General features: G+C 36.6%; 1 protein-coding gene across 2 annotated transcripts in view; it reads right to left on the bottom strand.

Annotated features, from left to right (window-relative positions):
- Positions 1-2219: 2219 nt before the first annotated feature.
- SF3B1 (splicing factor 3b subunit 1) overlaps positions 2220-25290 on the bottom strand; it is a 25952-nt gene continuing 2881 nt past the window's right edge. Inside the window, exons 2-25 of one of the 2 annotated variants that reach the window (XM_009284689.2) lie at positions 19762-19928; positions 18240-18341; positions 17416-17530; positions 15496-15575; positions 14113-14280; positions 13719-13953; positions 12703-12915; positions 12169-12290; positions 11326-11523; positions 11133-11234; positions 10206-10385; positions 9690-9776; positions 9300-9570; positions 8879-9024; positions 8644-8790; positions 8369-8494; positions 7735-7956; positions 7303-7485; positions 7087-7198; positions 6880-7000; positions 6318-6449; positions 5136-5408; positions 4443-4659; positions 2220-2865 (exon numbers count right to left, since the gene is read on the bottom strand). In XM_009284689.2, coding sequence (XP_009282964.1) covers positions 2707-2865; positions 4443-4659; positions 5136-5408; positions 6318-6449; positions 6880-7000; positions 7087-7198; positions 7303-7485; positions 7735-7956; positions 8369-8494; positions 8644-8790; positions 8879-9024; positions 9300-9570; positions 9690-9776; positions 10206-10385; positions 11133-11234; positions 11326-11523; positions 12169-12290; positions 12703-12915; positions 13719-13953; positions 14113-14280; positions 15496-15575; positions 17416-17530; positions 18240-18341; positions 19762-19928 — 3878 coding nt within the window. In that variant the 3' untranslated portion in view covers positions 2220-2706. Of the gene's footprint in view, positions 2866-4442; positions 4660-5135; positions 5409-6317; positions 6450-6879; positions 7001-7086; positions 7199-7302; positions 7486-7734; positions 7957-8368; positions 8495-8643; positions 8791-8878; positions 9025-9299; positions 9571-9689; positions 9777-10205; positions 10386-11132; positions 11235-11325; positions 11524-12168; positions 12291-12702; positions 12916-13718; positions 13954-14112; positions 14281-15495; positions 15576-15891; positions 15948-17415; positions 17531-18239; positions 18342-19761; positions 19929-25290 lie in introns of those variants that run through there. The other variant, XM_009284690.2, reaches the window with a different exon arrangement.

Here is a 25290-nt window from a genome sequence, read left to right as displayed (position 1 = left end):
GAGAAAGGAGGCGAGAGGGGGGGGGGGGGGGGGGGGGGGTGGGTAAGGAACACTTGGTTCCCTTTACAAAGAAACCTAAATAAGGAAGATGAGAGACTCTACGGACATTCAGATTTTATGCTTGTACCTGTATTTACCAAACACCACACAGTAATTCTGTAGCACGGTAAACTTCTCAGCTGCCAGGCCATGGTATGTCTCCCATTTTATAAGCAAGCAGCAAAACAGCAGAGGTAGGTCTTTTGTTCACTTAGCCTAGTCTATTTTTCTCTATTAATGGCACAATTAATTATTCATTAATGGAATTTAAATAGCAGTGACCCAATCCTTCCATTCATTTTAACACTTTGCCCTTTGTTGTCCAGAATCAGAAATCTGTGGGTGAGCATCAGCCACAGCCTCAGAGTAAAACTTTCCCATTCATTATTGATTTTAATTTGTACTGGAAAAGAAACATGTTTGTCTACAGATGGGACGGATGTCATACTAGTGTATCTAGATAGTAACTTTACTTCCTTCCCCAAAACTTTTTGCCCTTGGGCAGAACAAAAATGGAAGTCAGTATTCTTAGATACTGTCCCCTTAATCTGCCTGTGCTAAATAAAACTTGGTATGGTTGCTAAAGAACATAGGCAAAATTCTTTAAGGGCTGCTGTAGGCTCCTAGAAAGCCACATCAAACAGTGTATGACCCAGAGATGGCCTTTTTAGGTAAGAGTTCCACAGATGCACAAAAGTCTCAGGAAGGGAAAAAAGGCCTACTGATGACACCGCATACAAAGAATTGCGCTTCAATACTGCTGTTTCAAAACAGATTTCATACCAGATACTCAGGATAGCAAAAAACCCCAACAACGAACACCGCAATTTTAGTACAATTCTGTTTCACTAAACAGATCTCCTTCCCCTTTCCCTCTTTTCTCAGGAAAGAGGAAAAATGGTTTGTATCTTCCTCAAAAAGATTTATGAAAAGACTCTTGAGAATTAAAGTGATGAGCTTGAAAGATGCAAAAACAAGAACAAGCTGAAGTTGCTCCCCTCCATCTTACTAGAAAATTTTTACAGTTTGACTTGTTTATAAAATAACTGTTTCACTAAGACACATCTAGAAGTCATGAGCCATCATCCATTCCTACCTGTTTCAGAGCTCTCTTTTGGCTAGTCTCTCAAAGCTCAGTGGGGTTTTTTTTCAGCCCTCCACCCTCTCTATAGGCATTTGCTTGGTCCTATCTTGCGGAACTACTGAAGAAATGAAGATGGCAGGCCATCTGTAATACAAACGATATTATTAAATGAGAAAGCACTAGAAATAGACTCGAATGCACGTTACTCTGCAAGGGAACACTTCAGCAATAAAGACATCAAGAAGTTCCAGCTGTTTGCACCTAAAGAATTTTAGAATAAAGCACACTGCTGAAAAAAGTCACTTCTTTCAGTTCCTAACAAATTAGTACCTACGTAAACAAAAAAGAGGCCCAAGTTGTTGTTGTGGCACCCCAAGCCCCTAACAAAAACTTAGGCCTTGAAAGGTAGGGTGGAACTTTCTTATATGCTGAACAGCTAAAGAATCGCACGCTCATGTACAACAGCAGAGAGAAGTCAGCTAACAACATTGCATTTGAACTTGATAAGATCAAACTTAATCACTCAGAACAACATGCCTGATAGCGAACTGCTACCTTTTGTTATCTTGTAAACATATGATAATGTACAATACTACCAGAATGATTTAACCTTGTGTTTTATGTGGTTTACTGTCAGATATCAAGATCTTTTTCTTTTTAGTACACGCACAGAAGGAAAAAAGCAAATGAGGAAATAAAATGCTTTTCTTATCTCAAGCTGAAGCATTTCCTATGTCACACACACACACTTAGAAATTGCCTCATCTCAGGTGCTGGGGACATTACTTTCCGAGCTCTTTATAGGAATTATAGCACGGTCTATAAATATTATTTGGGTTTTTTATACAGCCATACACACTAAAAGACATGCTAAATATTATCAATATGCATAATTTGCGCAACTGATTTTACACATACCATTTACAATAAACTGCTTGACTTCTGAAAATTTAACAAGCTAATCCATCCCCACAATCAGGATACTGCGGATGAAGCAATAACAACAAGCCATTAAACACTACTTTTTCCATGAAAATAAACTGCCATCAGCCAGACTACAGCTACATTATTGCATGACAAAGATACACACATTAACTACAGTTTGTACGTTTTTCTTATTTATTCAAAAGCTAGGGGATGACAAAAAGAGTTAAAATGTTTTATGCCACCTATTTATTACATGAACAAATACTTAATCCAAAGGGACTCGTTTTACAAGCCCCTCTGTCCAAAAAACACACACAAATTAGTTTTTATACACAAATGTTTATTTCTCAAATTTTATTCCCCAAATAAACTTCCCCTTTAAACACAAGGAATGAAATCTAAATCTTCATAAAGATGAATCCAAAATGAAATCCCTCCAGTACATTGTAATCACTGTTTTCTTGGTCACTACTGGCTTTAACTGTTTAACACCAAAAAACAAGGACATATTTAAAAAATCATGCTACTGGATTCCTAGCTCTGCCTCTGACCAGCTCTATACTGATCTCCAATATTTTAAAATTTTACATCATCAAATCTGAAGCGTTTAATTGAAGAACAGCTGTGCATTAAACACAAACAACTGAACAAGAAGATTATAAGATGTAATCAAGTTCATAACGAATATAGGTGTTCTTTTCATCGTTATAGATTCTTGGATAATGTGCTATCAGAGCATCCTGTGATCCGATGTAGATCGAATTATAGATCTTCCAATAAACGTCTCTGACTTTCCTGGCAGGGTGAAACAAACCCTAGAAAACAGAACAGAACAAAATCTATTAAAAGCTTCAGTTTTAAATGTCTGTTATTGAATTTCATCAAGTTTTGCACAGTAAGCATTTAAAAGAGCAATTACAGTAACTAACACTTATAACAAAGGAGGTACACTAAATGTGTCATTCCCAATTTTTGCAACTATCTAAACTAGTAAGTAGTAACAAAGTATTAAGAGAGATTTTTTGATCTTCTTTCTGCAGGGAGAAATTCCACTGAATGTGTTTCTAGTTTTGTATTCTTCTTTTAAAATAAAAATTAAAACCTGCTGCAGTATATTTGGTTGGAACTGAGTCTTACCTTTGGCTCTGCTAACTGTGATTTGTGAGAGCACGGCTAGATAGGAATACATGAGATAAACTATTATTAAACCTAAGAAAATGAGCAGAATGTGAAAGCTCTAGAAAAAACAGTTCTATATAATAAGAATATACAAGTAGCATTTGCAAAAAAATACACTGTGCAAGAGACTTCTTTCACCTTCCTACTGATGTCGGTATCTTTGTGCTGAGGCCCCCCACATAAAGAAACACACAGTGAAATTCCGTATCTGCAAATAATTAATAAAATGCTGTCACATCTTCTCTACGTTGATCTGCACTACATTCATCCTTGCTTCCCACCTGTTATGTGAGTTTAGATTCTATAGCCAATGCAGCAAGAACTGTTACGTGCAATTACACAGAAAAGGAGCCTTCAGATTTTACCACCACATACACATTTACAGAAGCTGAACTGACTAGTGTTGATGTAATGGTATAAATTCTGACCAAAGCACTGCTTTCTAGTGCTTCACTCTTACAGTTTTAAATGTCTTGCTGTTTTTCTTGGCTAACAACAAGTAATGTTGATTTAATATTAAGCCTATCCTCTCATTTATTTATCACACTTGTTACTTGTTCTCATAACCCCTTGCACTGTTAATTTATTCCCCAGTCACTAGTTGTGTCCTCAATGATGCTTCCATTTTACAAGTCAGAGTGCCAGGCTATTTTAGCCAATTTATATTCTAAGTTACCTGCTACTTCTACACAAGTTCCTCAATGTATTCAGCTATCCCACAACACCGAATTCTGTTTGTTGCATATTTCAATTATTGAAGTCCTTGGTACAGAATGCCACGTTTAAAGAATACTTTAAAGAGACGAAAAGCCACACTGTTTTCCTTTCCTGGAAATCATCTTCAGTTGACTTTTTTGTCTCCTGGAAAGAAGTCCTGCCTCATAATTGCTGTCTCTGCTATCCCAGCATACACGAAGACATACCTGTAAACAATACTGCAACATTCTGCAGGGACCAATAGCAACTCTGAGGCCCTCCAGAGCCCCCATAACTGCCTGAATGACGTGAGGAGAGGTTTCAAACACATTAGGCCATACGTAATTTAGCAAATGGTTAAGAGAATCTTCACAGCCAAACCCATAAACACCAAGAGACATATGTTGCACCACGGCACTGGCTGTTTGTCTGTGTACAAGATCCCTGCAAAGAACAATGGTCTAAGTCCTGCCTCATAATTGCTGTCTCTGCTATCCCAGCATACACGAAGACATACCTGTAAACAATACTGCAACATTCTGCAGGGACCAATAGCAACTCTGAGGCCCTCCAGAGCCCCCATAACTGCCTGAATGACGTGAGGAGAGGTTTCAAACACATTAGGCCATACGTAATTTAGCAAATGGTTAAGAGAATCTTCACAGCCAAACCCATAAACACCAAGAGACATATGTTGCACCACGGCACTGGCTGTTTGTCTGTGTACAAGATCCCTGCAAAGAGAACAATGGTCTGTTAGTTGTTATGCTTAGAAGCAACATGATTGGACAAGCATAATATTTGTTTTCAATAACACTTTTTTTGAAAGCACTAATAGACACTTTTAACCCATATTTACTGACAGCAAGAAGCAGAGTAACAAAAATCAGTAAATTAAAAAAAGACTGATTTTTCTGACAAATTACTGTGCTCTAATTCCGCGCAAAACAATAGAAATTATCAAAAGCAGTTTGAATGTAAGAAGTCTTGACTCACTTAAGATGCTTGTATCATTTTAATCTTCAAAAGTATTAGTAAAATAGGAGTATATAATCTGAATTATTTGCAGAGAATGGCTTCCAAATTACGCTGGTCACTTCACATCTTTAGCAAAGACAATATGCATATTTGCTATCGTTAAGACCCAGCTATATACTTAAAATATATGACTATGGCTAACTGTACCACAGATAGAAAGAAGCGCACTCACCTGTCCATTAAAGCATCTTCAAGCAATGGTGTAACAGCGTAAATGTAATCTTTTCCCATCTCTCCAATGTATTCAAACAGGAAAGAGAGAGATTTTAACACACCATTCTGGACATTCAGTTCTGGAACTCTGTATTCATTCATGAGTGCAGGCAGCACTGTGAAAGGTGAGCATGTTTCAGCTACAATAGCAATTGCTACTGTAGTACATACTCTGTTCTGCCTTTCCTGTACTTTCAAGTTATTTAGCAGTGTAGCCAATACATCGTGAGGTCTGGAAGAGATAACACACACGTCCATGTCAATAGATTCACTGAGGATTCGGATAAAATTACTTGAGTTTCAAACACCAAGTGGCAGAAAAGCATGGCTTAACCCTTAAAAAAAGTTTAGATAACTGGGAAACAACATAAACCACAAAACTCTAGAACAGCTTAAGCAACTGCATGATCTTATTTTCATAACCAACATTTTTTACTTTCTCTAGACTTAGCTTTTTTCCTGCCTTCTGTTCTGCCTCGTGTAAACTCCAGAGGATAGCAGTAGCCTCCCCACTATAATTATTATATATAAAAAAATATATATATATATAACCCCACAGGTAATTACAAACTTGTATAAAACCATACACATTGACAGATACCAGCAATGTCCTGTAGAGGTAAGCGCAGTTACGGCATTCCTCGGTTGCTTGCTGTATCTGCATTAAGTCAGTAATAGGTCACTTATTTAAGAATATGTATAAAGATAGGAATTGTGCTTCATTCTACAATGTGCTGACTTGCAGTATCACCTTAGCGGCAAAAAATCCTTTGCAAATCAATAAAAGTATTGAATTGGGGAAAAATAAGAGAAGGGAGAGACAGTATTTAAAGGAGAGTTCATGAAAGAATAGAGAGGGTCTGAATGCATATCCCAGTACCAAAAATTAATGAGACAAACAGCTCTTACTACCAAATTAGACTCTAACCTTCTAGTCTACAAATTTAGTTCAAAAGTGCAGCACCCTACATTAATGAAGAATAGGTGACTGTATTCTCCTTCTACAAAATATGTAAAATCAAGTCTACAAATTTAACCTGTTAAATGTAGAGAAGTTTGAATATTTCTCACCAGAAAACTCATAATCATCACTATGTTAGGTAACTGTGTGTAGAAGCGGATAAACATTAAACCAACTTACCCAATAGCTTTCGCAATATAACCAAAAGTGTTCACTGTGGCTCTTCGGATAGCTTTCTTGTGAGCTTTTAATAATTCAAGCAGTTCAAAGCAGATCCTCATCCATTCTCTTGCAGAAACATATTCTGCACCTCTGAAAGAGAATAAAGTGAGTTACCTCTTCAGTAATGTTAGAAGTTTTTAAATAAAACCACATGAATTGCAGCACCTATTCATTTGCTATCAACAGAGGAATACTGCTTAAGCAATTTCCTTAACTAGGTATCTATTAACATTAGACCTTCACTGGTTAACAGTGTACTCAAAATTTATTATACTGTGTGCATTCCAAGTTTGCATAAATGGACAATATACTTCTTTACTTCTTACAAAGTGTTTGCATAATAATATAAAATATGTTCAACAGACGGTCTGCTCAATATCTCAAGCTTTATGTACAATTTCAAAAATATCAAGAGATATGACAATAAATACCCAGATGCCAAACCTGATACTCAACTTTAGCTTTTGCTACAATAATTGTCCACACAGAGGGTCAAATATTTCATCATCAGTCAGCTTACCGGTCTGCAATGCGCCCAACAAGATCAATACAATTTTCCTGTACTTTCTCATGTCTGTTCTTCAAAATAGGTGTAAGCCGTGGCAGCAGGTCTTTGATTGGTGGTGTCATCTTGTGCATACCTATTGAATTCAAAGAGGCGTATTTAGTTTTATAATGCCTTTTCATTTTGCTCTTGAACAGGCATGTAATCAATACACAAACGTACCTATAACATTCACAATAGCTTTAAGTGCTCCGAGTATGCTGCCCAGTACTTCAGGATATTCTTCACCCAGGTACTCATACAACACAACACCCAAGTGTCCCATCAGTTTTTCCTACAACCAAGTAAAAAGATGTAGAAGTTATTTTTTTTTTTTCCTCCCCCTCTCATTACTGTGACATACTACAGCAAATTTGGTAGGAGAAGTCAATACAATACCTCTTGACAAGTCTTCATGACAACTGCAGTACGAGAGATCAGGTCAGCAGCCTGCTGCCTAACTTTAGCTGATTTGTTGTTCAAACGCCACAAAACTGTACCACAGATTTGTGGCAAGTAGGGTTTAACTCTTTTGCCTAGAGCATTAACCACTGTGCCAAAACCATTCAGCATCACAGAATCCTGAGTGTAAAAACAACAAAGGAACATCAGACCAACAGCAACACTACACTTAATTAAACTTGACATCATCGAAAATTGCTATTAAAATGCTAACATTCCAGAGCTTGTTTCTGGATTTCATTGATTAGAGCAACCGACATCTAAAAAAGGATTCTAAAAATCTAACTTAGAAGCACACATTTCTGTATAACTAACAGTGAGCCAGCTTACAATTAAAGTGAACCAAATACTAAATACACTTGGCCATACCTCTGTGGTCTGTTCCTGAAAGGCGTACAAGATACCATCAATAAGTTGTTCTTCCAGTTTATGATCAATGTCTGCTGCCCCCAGATTTCCCATTATCTTCTCAATTGTTTCCATGACCATTTTTCTGTACTGCTCAGCCTCATCTTTCAGATCATCCACAATTCTAGAAATAATTTCTGCTGCTCCAACTTTATTTGCCAGCTCCACAGTTGTATCGACCAACTGAAATATACAAATGTTAAGTAAGCAAGCATTGTTAAAATCTACTTTCTACATCTTGAAAATATATTTCCCTAGTCTGAAGAGGAGAAACAGCATCATGCATGTTAAAAGCCCATTACAAACAACTGTTTTTACCTTTAGAAATCATCCAATGTTTTAAACAACACAAATGGGGTAAACTACCCCACCTTACAACTGATGTACACTCATATTCACAGATGTAAAATGTCCTGATAGCCTCCTAAGAACCTGTGAATCTTCTAGCTATGCAACTTCTAAATCACTAGTCCGAACAAAATTCAGTTTCAGGACATACAAGACAAAATTAAGCATCTAGCCTGAATGAACATTCTAATGTGAATTTTGTTCTACTGCAAATAATTTTCCAACTAAAAAAAAAAAATCAAAATACCTGTCTGTAATTTCTTCTGTCCAATGCCATTCTGTGCTGCCAGAAGTGTTTGAAAAAAGGTGGCAAGATTTCTGTTTTGATGTAGTTTGCTTCAACACCATCCGTACCACAACACTGCTTTACCACCTGACAGGAAATAAAAATCCAACAATTTTAATTCTGTGTAGGGTTTGGGATGGGTTTTTTTTCATTTTGGTTTGGTTTTTTTTTGGTTTTTTAAGAAAAGGAAAAACATACATATTTGATATTAATGCTAAACAATAATTCTGACATACCTTCAACACAATTTTTTTCATCTCTTCATCAGGAGACTGGAACTCTCTGATAAGGATTAGCATGACTTCTCTGGTATAATAGTTTGCATACTCAGCATCCATGAGTGGAATCAGGTAACCAATAGCCTTCAAAAAGGCAGCCAAACCCTATTTAAATGCAGAAATATGTCTCTAATGAGTTACAGAAGATATACATCCATTTCAGTTCAAACTAAAGAAAGCATTTTAGATATACCTTTCCTCTGTGTTGACGTATACCCTTCCATAAAGGCTTCAGAACAGAATCAAATGACTCAATACCATAGGGAGTAGCTGCCTCAGCCAAAGCAGCAATAGCCAAAGCACTGATGGTGCGAACTTTCTGCTGCTCATCCACCAGACCTACAAGAGAATAGTGTTTAGTACCACTCCTTGTACTTCTTGTGACTTAAGTTCAAAACAGCAAAAATAGAGGGGCAGCATAAAAAGGATTAACTTGCTTTCAAGAAAACTGAACCACTATTCCTCTTTCAGAGTCAGCTGAACTACTTTATTTCTCAGTGTCAAAAGAACACATAAAACAAGAACCTTACTATCCCTGTGCCTCACCGGGGTATTAAAAATTTTCCAAATATAAAGTGAGTAAAAAAATCCTTGCCTGGAAAAGCAGAACTTACCATGTTCAATAATTTCAACCAAGCTCCTGAGATGAGGCAAGATAGCACAACCCATAAGAATAGCAATCTGCTGTACAATCTTGATGCCAGTATGCCTAGCCTGCCAGGATTTTTTGCTTTTACAGACAGCTTTCAAGAAGGGTAACAGAGAAGGAATGCCCAAAGCAGAGGCAACGACAGCAAAGGCTCGAGCTGTTGTATTTCGGACATATTCATCCATATTATCAATGTCAGGTCGCATTGTGGAGATCATTGTTGCCAAACCAGCAGCCTGAAGGAAAAACATACCAATTGGATTTATGAACAGCACAGTCAATTCTTCTGCCGTGCCTATAAAGATGCAGCTATATGTAAGCTAACTTGGTGCCTTAATGAAGGATGGAACTTTACCTTAGCTAAGTTTGAAATAATTTCTCTGCCTTCCACTCTAGCATAGTAGTCTTCATCAATCAGCAGTGGTTCAATGACAACAAGGATCTGAAAAAGATGAACAAATTAATTATTTCCTTTCATTAATACTTTTAGTAGTATTTCTGGCCCTACTAGATTCCATGGATCCAAAGCTTTATGATGACCGGAAAAAATTTAAATCTATTATGCTCTGTTTACAGCTTTTTGTCTCTAAAGGACCTGGCCCGGAGATACTACCTAGATCAGATAAGATCCCTCCCCTTCCCACCCCCAAGTGTGCATATATCATTTTTACATCATGCCTTAATACTATAAAACCCACACTTCGAACACACTACAAGAACTTCAAGTTTGGCCTAAAAAGAAATATGAAAGCCAATTATGTTAAAAAACCCACGATTATCATCCTCTTATGTTATGCAAATAAAATATACACTTCTCCCAGCAATGATCAGAAAAAGCAAATCAAAGATGAAATAGTAAACTGCAACAGACCTTGTGTACATATGGTCGGACCAAGTCATCCAGTTTGTAAAGAATTCTGTCGATGACTTTGACAAGCAAGTGACGCTCCTGATCTTCAAGCGTTGGTGACATCAGCAGAGGCAGAATCTGATTAAACAACGGCCCTGCTCCAAATTCCCGAGCTTTATCAGTAATTTGTCGCAACGCAGCCTAAACAAAACCAAACAGCCTATCTGTTAAACTAAGGAAACAACACTGAACAATTACAAAACAGGTAGATATCAACCAAGTTAAAATGTAATTCACTGTAACCACAGGCTTCAAAATACTTGCTCCTACCACTGCAAAACTCTACTTCAATCAGTTTTATGCTGACCTGTTTAAAAACAAATGCGTGAAGAGAAACAGCCTGATGTTAGCTCCCAGATGTTCAATTTTCAAGAAAAGCATGCTCCTGGTCTAATATTAAGAATGGCTCCATCTGAAAAGTAGTTTATACAGCACTTACTTGCATCTAGGCAGCTTGGTGCTATGGTCAATTTAGAGCAAAACTGTGCAGAAAAGACTACTAACGTATTGCATAATGTGTAAGGCTGAAATTTAACTAAGAGCTACACTGCTAATTTAAGTGTAAGAAGAAAAATCCACAAAATTACAAAGCCCTGTAAGCAAAAAGCACTCTAAATCTAGTTTCTCATAATTGTAAAAAAAAATTATATAAGCCATATACTATTTAATGACTGACATTACTGTACAAAGAGCAGCAATACTAAATTACATTGAATGACAAACAAAAAGCCACACAGATACAGAAGAGGAGAAAAGCACTAAACAGATATCAGAAGTTTAGGAGATTATCTTGAAGAGAATCCCACAGACAACTGAAACTAAACCTGAAAACAAATGCGGATTTTTGAAAAATGAAATTACATAAATGCACCTGACAATTCATCTTACCTTTCTCATGGGAGGTGTGCCGTTCTTTATTTTCAGAAGTAATTTCATTATTTTTCTCTCCTTCTGTTCTTCAGGACTCAGAGTTGATTCATCAACATCAACCTACAAATAATTCCAGACAAATAAATAGGCATTGCTACATATTCAGAAGAAATAAGGAAACTTTAATCAGCATGAGTGAAATCTCATTTACCAGCAGTTTATCAAAGTATTGGATATCATCTGGTTTTAGGAATGGAAGATTGCCAGATGGCTGGTCATTAACACTCTTCATAGTCCGATCTTCTGTCTGCATGTGGAATCCAGTCATACCACCCAAAGGTGTTGGAGTTGCTGTAAGCTTACGAGCTGGAGTGCGAATAGGTACATAACCAGCTGGTGGGGGAAGAACCTACAGAAGAAAGAACAAAACTTATCACAACAGATATAAAAAGACGAAGGCATCAAATACAAAACATTAGTAAACTTGTATCTTCCATTTTATTTGTTTGGGGATTTGTGCGAGTGTTATTGCATACATTAGATCCCACATTCACAGCAATACAAGCACATTCACCATGACTGTTTGTATTCGTGCTTATCCTGTATTGACGGTATTTCAGAAGGAAGTTCATTTCTACTGCTGAGAGCTTGGATAATAAACTTTTAAGTCTCTTTACAAAGTATTAAAGAAGCATTTCAACATCTGTATCAACACAGCGTACTTGCTGACTTAGATTTTGTGACACTCTTCTATGTTTTTCTACATCTGAACTTAATACTTTTATCAGTCCATTCAGAGCTCATTTCTGGCCTTGACAGGCATTCCCAACATTGAGAAGCAGAATAAAGACTGGCCTTTGAGACCACCTTTAGTTCTCCCTTTCTAATAGATATATAATAAATCAGTAACCAAATCAAACAAACATCTACAATCAATACTTAATGTGAAGCATTCTACTTCTGGGTCAGCTTGGTTTTAAAAAAAAAAAATCAGTATCCCCTGTTAGGAAAAAAAACCATCATGGTATGCTGCATTTTAATCCAGATTAATTACCTTATATCCTTCTGGAAACATAGCATCCAATTCTTCATCAGAAAGTGGTCTGTTTCTCTCATCAATTTCCCTTTCCCAGCGCCAAGCCTGCAGCTGTTCAGGAGTCATGCTCATGATATGACCTATATTCAAATTTTTAAAAATTAAAAAAAAAGAGGAAAAAAAGATTTAAAATAAATCTTCTGTATGCAGAAGGACATGACTTGTTTACTTAACCTTTAAGTGCTCTCTTGAGCCGAAGTTTCCATAGCACTTGAAATCTGTAGCCAGTAAGATATCAAACTTTTAGAGACCCTCTTATCAATTTTTACCAACTAAATTGAACAGGGACATATAACCTTAGTCTCAATTCCCCCCACTCCAGAACTGAGTTGCTGCGGGCATTAAAAATGGTAAACTGAGCATCTACTGACTGCTTTCGTACAGGCAGGAGAAGAACATGTTAGGCAGAAGACTATTTCAAAACACAACATAAAGGTAAATGCTTCATTTCCACAAAAGAAAGTGAAGCCTTAGAGAGTGGACTAGGCTTACCTGGTGTAGGAGTTGCCATGTTCATAGCTGGTGTACCAATGGGTGTTTTGCCAGGTGTCAGAACAGGAGTGCTGCCACCCATCTGGCTAGCAGGTGTTTCATCCCATCGTGACTTTCTTTTACTTGCTCCTGGGGTTGGTGTCTCACCAATGGAGTCACCACCTCTATCTGTACGAGGCGTCTCAGCCCATCCACTGCCATGTCCCGGAGTATCTAAGGAAAAACAAGACAGTTTTTTGCAGAAAGCTGAACAGTATACACTCCAACTATAGTATCAATATCCAAACTCATTTTTAGTACCTCGTCCTCATGTCTACACAAATCAACAAGTATCAAATAAACAAATACCCTAGGTAAAAAGTAAAAGACTACGTTGGTGAATATTGAAAAAACACAGGTATTACACTAAAAACATCCAACAGAGAACTTCATTTTATGAAAAAAGCATGTTATCTTCTTGCTGAATCTTAGAATAGATAAAATTCTAAAAAAATACATAAGAACTCAGATATTCTAGAAATTGAACAAAGTACTCCACATACTCCCTTGATAAAACCATTAAGGAACAATGGCGTTTCACTGTTCTGACACATGAGCCTAATTCAAATTAGGCAGGTGAGAAAATGCTTCCGCAAATTGTTTTAATGCTAACCTCTTCAAAAAAATTACAGTTCAAAAACAACACACACAAATGTATCACAAAAAGCAATTCAACGTGAGCTCCTTTACTATGTCCTTTACACATTAAAATCCCAACCTGCAGCAGTCACTAGACATATCACAAAACTTTGATTCAATTTTTGAGCCGAGGTGCTTTCACAGATGTGAGTTAAGGTAACAGGCAGAACTCAATGCTACAAACTCAGACTAAAACATCACTTCACATCAACCACTAGATGTCAGAATATAATTACTTCTTGCCCGACTTCTGAATCTACTGTTTACTTAAGGTGAAAAAATCCTATACAATTAACCATTCAAAACTTATTATGCGCTTTCCAGTTCACCATAAATACCTCTTTCTGTTTTAGGTGTTTCATCCCATCGATTTTTACGTGCACTGGAAGTGGCACCTCCATGGCCTGGTGTTGCATGTCCAGGCGTGTCCCGTCCAGGTGTTGCAGCTCCTGCTGGTGTATGACTGGGAGTCGGATCCCATATTTTTGAGCCTGGGGTGGCACCAGGAGTTTCGCTACCCTTTGCACGGCCTGGAGTTTCATCCCATCGCAGAGATGGTGTATGTCCAGGAGTCTATACAAGACAAAACCGAAAGTATTAGTATCTCTCATACTATACAGTAAAAGACTGCTAGTTACTCTTTTTTACTAGAGTAAGAAACTTCTAAAATTCAAGAGGATTAGCATTAATAATGTCTTCTGTAGCTAAGCTGATGAACGTGAGGATTATTACCTCTGCTTGATCCCAACTGGATAATTTTTTAGGTGTAGCACCAGGAGTCTGATCAGCTGTCTGATCCCAACGCCGTTTGCGTTTTGAAGGTGGCTGAGATGCGGCTCCATTGACGACTTTAAGCTCTCCAGCTTTAGCTTTTTCAGCTAGTTGTTGCCTAATTTCCCTCTATTCAAGGGCACAAAAAGACAAACATAAGAAACAGATTTCTTGAAAAGGCCTCTCCAGATTATACCTTTAAAAGAGATTTTTCAGCTGTATCATATCTTTTTTTGCTATTTTTTGAGGTTTTGCTCAAGTAACATGCTATTAGTTACTGTTTCAATTTCAAGTTCATTCTCTTTTCAAATTCTTCTATACTGAAGAGCAGCTATGTGTTTGGAGGGGCTGTTTTTAAACTGATTTCTTATAAAAGCCATTATTACAACAAATGCAAACGCATTGAGAATTTTGAGTGCTATCAGTGTCTGTCACCTATATGTATGCCTTAGTATCATTACACATCTGTTTCAAGCAAGTTCCACTTCAGTAAATTAAAGGTGGATGAATTAGAAAATGTGTTCATGTGAGTTATATCCCATGACATAAAAAAGCCCTGAAATTCTTATTTAAAATTCTGAGATGACACTGTTAAAACAGCACACTAACCCAGACTGTTTTTCACTTATCAATGGATCCATAAACAGTAAGACTGTCAAAATTATGAACTAATTCCTCAATTAAGGTAAGTCAAGTAAGGTAAATCAATGTAAATCCACAGAGGTCACTGGAACTACAAGATCTTGCTCCAATTAACAAGATGGCACTGTAGGTATTACACAAGGAATTTTATTACATTACCAATATCTTCTTAAATTGAATTTTTAATAGCCATGAATAAAGCATGTACTTTTACTTTTCTTTTCTTTCTTTTAAATATTTAAAACCAAATGTCAACCTTACACCAGCTCTTAGTACTGCAATGTGTGTTGTAAGTGCTTCAACAAAAGACTTTTAAAACCTCCCTGGATTCCCTTTACACAGAGCTCACAAAACAAACATCTCTGACACTGAATACCCCTCAGTGACTGTTAGTTTTTGTCTCTCGTCCTCTGAAAGAAAATAAACAACAAAAAGTCCAAGTGCTATTAAAAAAATCCAGATTAAAATATATTGAGACTATTTCTCCCTCCACTGTTTAGGTATTATATAGAACAGATGTTTTTCAAAACTTTCATCTTTAAATTCTACTGACTTTCAACATGTGAACTGGATTTTCCAGAGAAAAGGACTTTTAAGTCAAGACAAAAAGTCAACACAATTTCCGTTCCCACTTTCTCAACATGCTTTCAAAGGCTGTAAAATGAAACTACGTTCAAGTGGAAAACCCTCCCCTCCACATACCTCTTCTTTTGTTAAATGCTGTTCACGCATAACATCCATGTATGTTCTCGCATTCATTTTAGGATCTGGTGTCTTCCCTCCTGTGGAAGAGAACAGCAACAGGAATGGAGCACAGTGAGTACAGGATAAGCAGAAACTATTGACTTTTTCTATTGTCCTGCTCTAATATTATATTATTCCATGATCATTTAATTTTACTTTTTGATTGAAAATTTTAAAAATTACATGTATCTTACGTTTATTCAGTTTGCTGATCAATTTAACCTGTTTGAACACAAACATAACTACTGCAGTTTCAAAGAAATATTTTAAAGCCGATATAAATGATAAAATGACAACACAGTTAAGAGTCTTCAGAAGTGATGGGTTCCTGGGTTGCTAATCCGGAATACGTACACTTTCGTGCCTTTGTCTCCATCAGCAGTTCTGACTTCAAGCAGCAGAATAGAAGCCTAGAAAATTATCTCTTTACCATTAGTAACACTTTGGAAAGATATTTATATTCAAAACATTACCTTGTGTAAGATGTTAAATCCTAGTTGTTATCTGACTATAACTAACTATTGCATACCTAAGTAAAGTTTAAAATGTTTTATCATAAAGACCCATTTATAAGTTTGACAAATCTGGACATGTCTCCCAGATCTTCTAGTGTCATATCGTAAAAGGGCTTCATTAAAAAAACAAACAAAACAAAACAAAAAACCCCAAAAAACTGTTTGATGACACTTTCCCCCTCTTCTCTTCTCAAGGTACAATTGTGATTGGGAGCTGAACGCAATACAGTACATATACCACCACAATGATACTCACAGGTAATGGGTTTTGTATACCATATGTTGTTTTATGCTGTGTATCTTGCGTTAATTAAACTTTTAAATAATTTACAAGAAGCCCAACTTTATAAAAATGAGACTTGTCAAGAAAAACACTTTAAGAAAAATGTGCAGATTTGCTATACAAGTGGTATAGCATTATAATTTAGGGAAAAAAATAAACTTCTTAAACATTTCTATGCTGAAGATCATTGCCCAATTGGCTGTGTCATTCTGACACTAGCTTTGATAGGACTTTCCTTTGGAATACTTTTTCACCATAATCTACACAGGATGTGTTGAACTGCACCCTTAAGAATGCAGACAGGACTGGCATATAGCAGTACTGCTGTAGGAAAGAAATTAAGGACAGTTAGTATGGGCCTGTGAATTCTGACAATACATGTTTATATCAATTACAATTAAGCAAGTAAAATAATTAATATCCCTATTAATTCATGCAGGCTGAAATTCTCATTTGTAAAACCTGCAAAATAGCTACTAATTTTAAGCCAACAGGCTCCTTATTGCCACACGTGAAACTCACTCACCTGAAGAAAGTTTCTGTCAGACCCACTAATACCCCTTTTCCTGACTTGCATTCTAAAATTATCAGCACAGACTTGAACTATTAATAGTATCAAAGTCTTATATATGCTTTTGTTTCCTTTAGCTATACCACCTAAGTTTACATAGGATGGTAAGAATTAGGTGCTCTATTTTGAGAACTAGCATTTCAAAAGCAGTAACCCTGTAAATCTACGACTTGGAATGAAAACTTTCAACGTACTGAAAGAATTTGAGCACTCAATACACAAGTTGTTCAAAGTATAATGCACAACCCAAAACAAAATGAAAAGAGAAACCTTTAACCCTTTGTGTTTCTATGGCAATGGCTCATTATTTTCTTGTCCTTCTACCTGGAAAGAAAACTTGTATTATAAAGATGAAGAATATGGCATCTAGGTTTTCAACCAAATCTCTATGAAAAGGGGATGTTTAAAACAAAACTAAGTTTATAAGCATGCCAACAGAAATCAAAGGGCTAAAGACAATTAAAGACAACAAATTTCATAAAGGGTATAGAAAAGTCAAAATAAATTACCATCTGCAAAAGGATCAAGACGCTCAGGGGAAATTATCATCATCCGCCTGTGCTTTTTGTACTCATCTTCCCGATCTGCAATCTTTTGAGGACGGTGTTCTGCAAAAGGATCATACTAAAAACCAAAAAAAGCTCGTTAGTAACATACGTATGAAGAACAATATGAAAAGTGTCTGGTGACCATAAGCCTGTATTCATTTTCAGTATTACTAAAAAGGCCTACTTTATTTTTAATCTCAACTATGCAGGAATGTCAAAACACTATGCTAATATAAATTTTACTTCCATAACTGGAATTTTATTTTTTTTTTAACACAGGATTTCTTATGAAATGAAATAGCAAATTTTTGTCAAAAGTTAAGAAGTTTATTCACTTGTTACCAAAGCATTTCATGCTGTCAACCTTTCCCCTTCTTTTTGCAGGGGGACTTAATGCTACTTCATATGCTTTTAAATTTCACAGAAAAATACTCCAAGAATATAAAGCCTAAGTGATTACATTTTCTTTACAAAAACAGAAGTATAAAGGACATTAAGTTTTCCAGTTATTTTCATTTTTGAAGTATCTGACCTACCAAAAAAAATTTTTTAATAGTTTAGTGTATAAGCCCACATCACCTTTACATGCAGAAGTGCCAATTTTTATCACCCTGTGGAATTCTAAACGAAAACAGTAACAAGCTTACAGCAAAATTAGAATACCATAGCCCTTTACATATATCTTGTATATATGTAGAAGACAAGACCTGGTCTCGTAAAACTTTAACACTTCTTTCCCCTAATACCTTCAACAGTATTTTATTGTGCCTTCAATTAAGACGTACCTGTTCTGTAGACTGTGGTATGTCATTAAGCAATGCCACTGGAGCATGGTACCCTGGCTTCTTCTGGCCAAGCAAACTTGTAGAAGGGTAGTCATCGTCATCCTGTCAGTAAAAAGACATGGCAAATTTGTCATGTTGATTTCATTTTTACATCAATTTCTAAGGTCAAAAACGTCCACCAGAGTTGGACATTTCATAGATGGACGTAGATTTCATTTATATATCATTTATACAAAATAATGACAAATTAACATACTGTGGTCATAGAAAAGATGAAAATGGACAACTAGAGTAGTTAATTCCAAATTTTAGCAAGCTTTTTCACATAGCTTGTTTTATTACTCCCACACTGCTGAATCAAATAAACCTACCCACCTACCCCTAAAAAGATAACTTTCTCTCTACAAGACTCAAGTATTCTGCAATATGCTACATTTAATCAAGTATGTTGTCTACACTAGTTATACAAAAAGTCTGTATTTCATATTAGCACTATTGATATAGTTCCCTAGTTGGCATGTGAAAACTGGTGCACAAAAATTCAAACTTTTTTTTTCTTAAAAGCCAGCTAGATATAGAGCAAAACTTCAGTAAATAACCCTATAAAAAAAGCTTCTGAATCAGTGAAAAATTCAGAAATACATTAATGTTAATTTAGTTATACCTTCTCAATCTCAGTGGCAATAACAAGTACTCAGAATGTGCAAGATGCTTTTGCTATCTATTTCCCCATAGTAGCCAGTTTCTGTGCAATAATTTACAGCACCCCAAAAGAAAAACTGCTCTTAAAACTATGAACTGACTTCAGTGAGACCCTGTAATGGAAATTTTTAATTAAGGAATTCTTAGAAGTCTGCAAATGACACATAGTACATCACTTAAAAAAAAAAGTATCAACTAGTACTAAACTGAACATAAAAATCTTCCTTCCTCTTAAAAATATAATTCACTCAGTGTAATATGTAGTTGCCTATGTATTTATGGTCAGAACTGTAGTTTCTGACTGCTCCTGCAACTGAAGATGTGGTCCAATGTTTAACATTAGAAATTAACATAAAGTAATCTTACAAGCAGGATACATAAGGAGAACATAATACAGTGGAAAAGCCAATTCTCAAAAATTGCTCTGAAATGTGAAATGAAGTAGAAATAGAAATCTTAAAATAGTCACTTAAGTTTGTTGGCCCAAATTTTATTAGATTTTTTTTTCACCACCATTTTTCATCTTGGCAGCAACAACAGAACAAAGTTAATTATTCCAGTCAAGGCTAACACCGATTAAGTACCAGGCCACAACTTTTTGCCTTCTGCTTGGGCCTACAGGACTTTCAAAGCACAATTCATGAAATACAAGCCAGACTTAAAACTTATGAGCTTCCTGGATAAGACATATTTGGTCCAGTATGGCTTTAATGACAATAACTGCTTTTACTTCAGCAACTGCTATTAAAAATTACTCAAAATTAATTCCAAAATACTTAGAATGCATGCCCTAAACAAACAAATACATAAAATCACTTACATCTTCCAATTCAGTTGCTGCAATAGAAGTGACGTATCCAGCAAACCTGCTGTCACTGCCACCATAAATTTCTTGATCATAATATCCTGTGGAATCAAGGCCTACTCCTTGTGCTTCATCAAGAGCAGGCTTTTTCCCTTGAATTTCTCGAATTTGTGCTTCAATATCTAGGGTAAAGACACCAAAAAAAAAAAATCAGGTCTTTTTACACATACACACAAAATGTAATACTCATGTTACTATGTACAGCAAACAGTTTTTCACCTGATTTCAAAGATTATCTCTAAAGAAATAAACAAATATGACACATAAAACTATAAAATCACGTTGTTTATAAGCAGCTTTTCCTTAACTTGTAATATTATCCAGCACAGAGTACTTCAATTGTATGGCCTAAAGCAAACTATTCAAACCCGCTGTTAATGTATCTCATCTTCCAACAGAGATAGCAGAGAATCTTTGAAGAGTCTACTATTCTTCTGGATAACAAAAAGCTCATGCTTCAAACAGGACAAATGGGAGCTTTGTCATTCTTTTAATGTATCAGGGTCCAACTCTAATCAATTCTGGTGGACATTTTTGACCGTAAAAATTTGGTACTTTCAGAAAGAACATTAACTTATAACCCAGAAAAGAAGGAACCAAATTAAACCATGCTCCCTTCTACCTGTTGTAATGCAACAAGAAAATAAGTTACAGTAATCCAACTGTCTTCAACAAATGTAATTGTTGGTATGTAAGTATATCAAGGCACAGCTAACTCCATAAAAATTATTACTGTTTCCATCTGAATTTTATTTGATTCAATAGATACGTAAAGACAATTATCCATACAACATGAATTTCAGTAGATCAAACAATTATTTTCATGGCCAAAAAAATGCCAAGAGTTGCATTTCACGGCTGAAGGAATACCAAGGATCATGCTTGAGCAGGAGGCTTGGACTATATAATCTCAGAAGTCCCTTCCAATCTCAACGATTCCGTGATTCACCCTCTCCTATCTGAAGTGGTATTGCCTGCTACATTAACTTGAGGGAAATTTGCCAATTTACAAAAGCTACAGGAAATTCTATTCACAAATAATCTTCAATCTTGACTATTCACTAGTTTTTTTACTTATGTTGCTCATTTTATCTTTTTCAGGATGAATAAATTTCACAAGGTTTTCCCACCGAGATAACTGGCAAAAGACACTATATTACAACATCTGTGAACAAACGTGGCAAAAATTAAGATTAGAATACTTTTTTTTAAAAAGGTAAGATTATTGCTAATCCAAATTATGGGACCTGAGACATAAATGGGGGTGGGGGTTTTGGTGATTTTTTTTTTTTTTTTAAACGATTGAAAGACTGCAGATCAGAATTGCTTAAACTGTCAGCCCTGTAAACTTCAAGACTTAAAGTCAAGGCTGGGTCCTTTTCTTATCACAAACTGCCACTAATAAAAAAAAAACCCACCATAAGCCAAATTATGCCTCCTGTACAAAGGCACATTTTCTACAGAGGTAACTGAACATGTAGTTTTACCTGACAAATCTTTGCTATACAGCTTTGAGTGAGAATAGCAGGGTTAAGTGTTCACGTACAGCCTGCAGGACTGGCAGTTAGAAACATTGACTTCACTTGTAAGCACAGTAAACCTAACAGCAAATCTGCAATTCCTGCAGTGGTCTAGTGGGGAAAGAAAGAAACAGCAGAAGTACGTTTCTAAACTCATCAAGAGTCCCATGCACAGAAGATACATCATAGCAGCTGATAAGGAGAATCTTGCTCCAGTCAGTTAAGGGCTTCCATCAAACTTTTGCAGATATCTAGAACAGGGTAACTTGGACAGTCACCTCTGCATTACAGGAACTCATGGCATCTGCCTTGAACTCATGAGAAGCTGAAACCTGACAAAAGCCTTATACTGCTGGCCATGATCACCTGCTGAATCCTGCCCCCAGGTGCATCCAGCTCCCCCTAAAATCCTGCACAGCATAGGGGATTCCAGTGAGTCCAGAACTTGAGACATGTTGCTCCCCAATACGTTACTTCCTGAAGAAGCAGCAGAAAGAAACTACTGCCAAATTAGGGATCCCTGTCTTGCCCACAGAGGTCTCTGATCATCTTCAGAGGCATACCACACATACCCTGTTTACCAGTGTCATCTTAAGGTATTCCATTTTTGTGAAGTCGTCCTATGGGATGGTTATGGAACTGATACAACTCAAATACTTTTCTCACAGATTTTTTTTCATTATTTCTGTTTCTTCCAAAGAGCAGATCAAGTTCCTGATCCCTTTTGCAGCCTGGTGCAATGCAGCACTGGGGTGAAAGGGAATACCCGAAGCTTCTATTGCTACCAAGGACAACCCGACTAGCACCGAGTGCTTTTAGAGTACAATGACATTGTTTTTTATTTCCAAAGAGCAGTTACTAGAACAACACACTGCCTCCTTAGTAGCATATTAAGTCCCGATTGCACATTCACAGCTGTAACCAACTTAAACACAAAAAAGCCTACAGATCTTGCCTACAATGCAAAAGCCTTTCCATCGTCTGTCCACTGAATCAACCTGACCATATAAATAAATGCTTTATTTGACTAGCCAAATAAAGCACCAGTAAGTACCCTGCCATGCACGATGGGCCACAGAGATTCGCTTGTGCATGGGGCTCCCACCACTACTACCATCAACAGAGTCTATTAAAACAATTGTGGGATTTCTGCAGCAAAAGCATTAATACAAAAATATTTTCCTATTAATAGTTCTTACCAAGACTTTACATACTAAGGCCTTATTCTCTTATTTTATTTTTAAAATAACTACATTTACTGATGAGGGTACAGATCTCATTTATTATTGGCCTTCTCCTTTAAATTACAATGACTACAACTGTTTGCAGACTAAGGAGCATTCTCATTTTCTTACAGCAAAACCTGCTGGGTTGTATATACCATAAAAGAAAGTCTGCATAGGGTCTACAGGGTTAACAAACCCCCACTTACAGCCACGATAATTTTCAACTAATGCCACGCAGTCTCTAAGCGCTAGTTTAAATGAAGCACTCTGAAGAGAACAACCCATTTGACATGCCAGAAAACCCCTTTAACCAGATGGTCTAAAAGGTCTGCAGCCAGAGGTAGCCTGATGGCCACTTTAGAAAGCATCACATATTTAGCTGGAAAATACTATTTTGACATCAAAGATGTGTTTACCTTCCTTGATCTAACTGACACTTTCTTGAAAAAGCTCACACCCTATTTAACAAAGCACCTAAATACAAAGCAAATTAAGAAAGAGTAATCACAAAGCTTAAAAATACATTGTATAAAGCAAAATACTAGTTTCATTATTTAGTCAACCAGGACATAAACAGAAACTTCAGTCAAAGACAGAGAAACAGTAAAGGGAGTGGGATTAAAAAAAAGGGGGGGCAGGGAGGGGGATAATATCCTACTGATCATTCCTTTTTTTGTATTTTACTCTATTTAATATATTTTGGTATTTTAAAAGAAGTAACTTTAACATGCACAGTTGATTTGAAACAAACCATAAATGTTGAATATTATTAAAGTCAACATATTTGAATTTGAAGTCACTGAAAATCTAGCTCACAGCCAGATCATGATAGCCTTTCTCAAAATATATACTCCATTACTATACATGTAGCTCTACTTGCAACGTTTGGAGTGTGAGACATTATTCAGCATGGAAAAAGACACAAAAAGCATGAAAAGAAGAATCAGACCCTGTAGTACTGAAGTAGTATTTTAGAGCGTAAATAGTTTCTATGTTTTCATGCCTTATCATATTTTCGCACATTTAGCTTGCCTTGTGCAGCTTTATTTCTAGCTGCTCTCATACATTTATTTAGCACTCTCAAACATGTTAGGTCTCTCTATTATGTTTGGAGATCTCTTTGTTCTTTTCAGAGCAAGAAAAAAAATTATGCAAATTAAAAACTACCTTCGACAGCATTCAAAACTCAAGCATTGAGGCTTTATAAGCTGCCATTTAAAACTTTACTTTTCAGCCTAAAACAAAGAATTCCCCCTTAAGCTATGTAACTGAAACAATCTCAAACTGTTTTAAGACCTCTTTCAAGCTGTGCCTTGAACACATCAATCAACAAGTATTTAACAAACAGTACATAGCTGTGAAAATCTTCTAAGACAATTTAGTAACAAACAACTCAATTTGGAAAATCAGTCAGGAACCGAAAAAAGTAAGATAGGGTGGAACTCAGAAGAAAAATAATCAAGCTGTTCAGCTAATACCTCCTCCATGTTGGGAAAGACAGCATTACATAATCATACCCAGTTATACATAATTTTTTATTTAACTACCTACACACACCCCCCTTAAAACCTGTTCTGATACAACACTAATCAAAACACATGCAACTGGAAGCGTGTCAATGTTTTCATTAAATTCAACAGACCACTATTTGCTTCAATAAATAAGCAATTTAAGTTAAAAAAAACCCCAACAACAATTCTACTACTATATTATTAAAAGCTCTTCAGGTAATATGAGAGACAGAGCACTGTGATGGGTAATACTCAGTTGGGTAGTATCTCACACAAGCCTTATGCATGTCACAGCATATAAACAAAAGACAAGACAATTTCTGTCATTCTACAAAAATGTTCTAGAATGCTAAAAAAGAAAATCAAATTAAATAATAAAAAAAAAAAAAAGGACAGCAGTTTAAGCTTTTCTTCATCCATAAACTCAAATTAGGTCTGCAGTGTTAAAGACTACATTAACCTGACTTCCACCGGAGATGATGCCTCTCCATTTTAAAAGGTTTTTCAGTGCAAAACTTACTGCCCCCAAAGGCGATGAATACCTGGGTGCCCTGCCTACCTCACAGTGTACAACCACTGGCCAGAGATAGTTTTTGATTAGTGAATTACGGATGTAAGTTAACATAAAACACAGCAGATCACCTATCATAAACAGAAACATGAGTAAAAACCCAAAAGCAAAAACACAGAAGCAGTACAATTCTAAAAATTATTCTTCCTTGCCTGAAGATATTTAAGAGCAGGGCAAGTCACAGACGTTGTCCAAGGAGAAAGCTTTGATTCATGCTATAAAGAGCTGGAAGCAGTCGTGAACACAACCACATAGCACCTCCGAGAATAACATACTGCCTGCGAAAGCCCTCACTCATTAAACCGCTCAGAGACCAGTTTTCCTACGTAAACACCCAGCCGGCAGGAAGCCTCCGTGCTAAAATGGCAGTTGAAATGCTTAAGACCTCACGCTGGTTTTTTCCCCTCCTTCGGGGCATTTTTCTCCGTAAGCACCACGCCGACACGATGCTTAGTAACAGCTCAGGCCATGCTGGCTTTCCGCGAGCAACACCCGTTCACCCTCCCTCTCTGGCCTCCTGTTTACTGCGGACCCAGGCAGAAGGGCTCGGTCAAGAGAATAAACGCGTGTTATTGACATTTATGATGCAAAACTGAGGAGGCGCGATTTTTACTGAGCGCCCGTCAAGGGCTCGACGCGAGCGCCAGGAGGGGGGC

Source organism: Aptenodytes forsteri, unplaced genomic scaffold, assembly GCF_000699145.1.
Source record: "Aptenodytes forsteri isolate BGI_AS27 unplaced genomic scaffold, ASM69914v1 Scaffold183, whole genome shotgun sequence".
NCBI classification, from domain to species: Eukaryota; Metazoa; Chordata; class Aves; order Sphenisciformes; family Spheniscidae; genus Aptenodytes; species Aptenodytes forsteri.
Note: the sequence above shows the minus strand (reverse complement) of the source record. Positions and strands in the feature narration are given on the sequence as shown.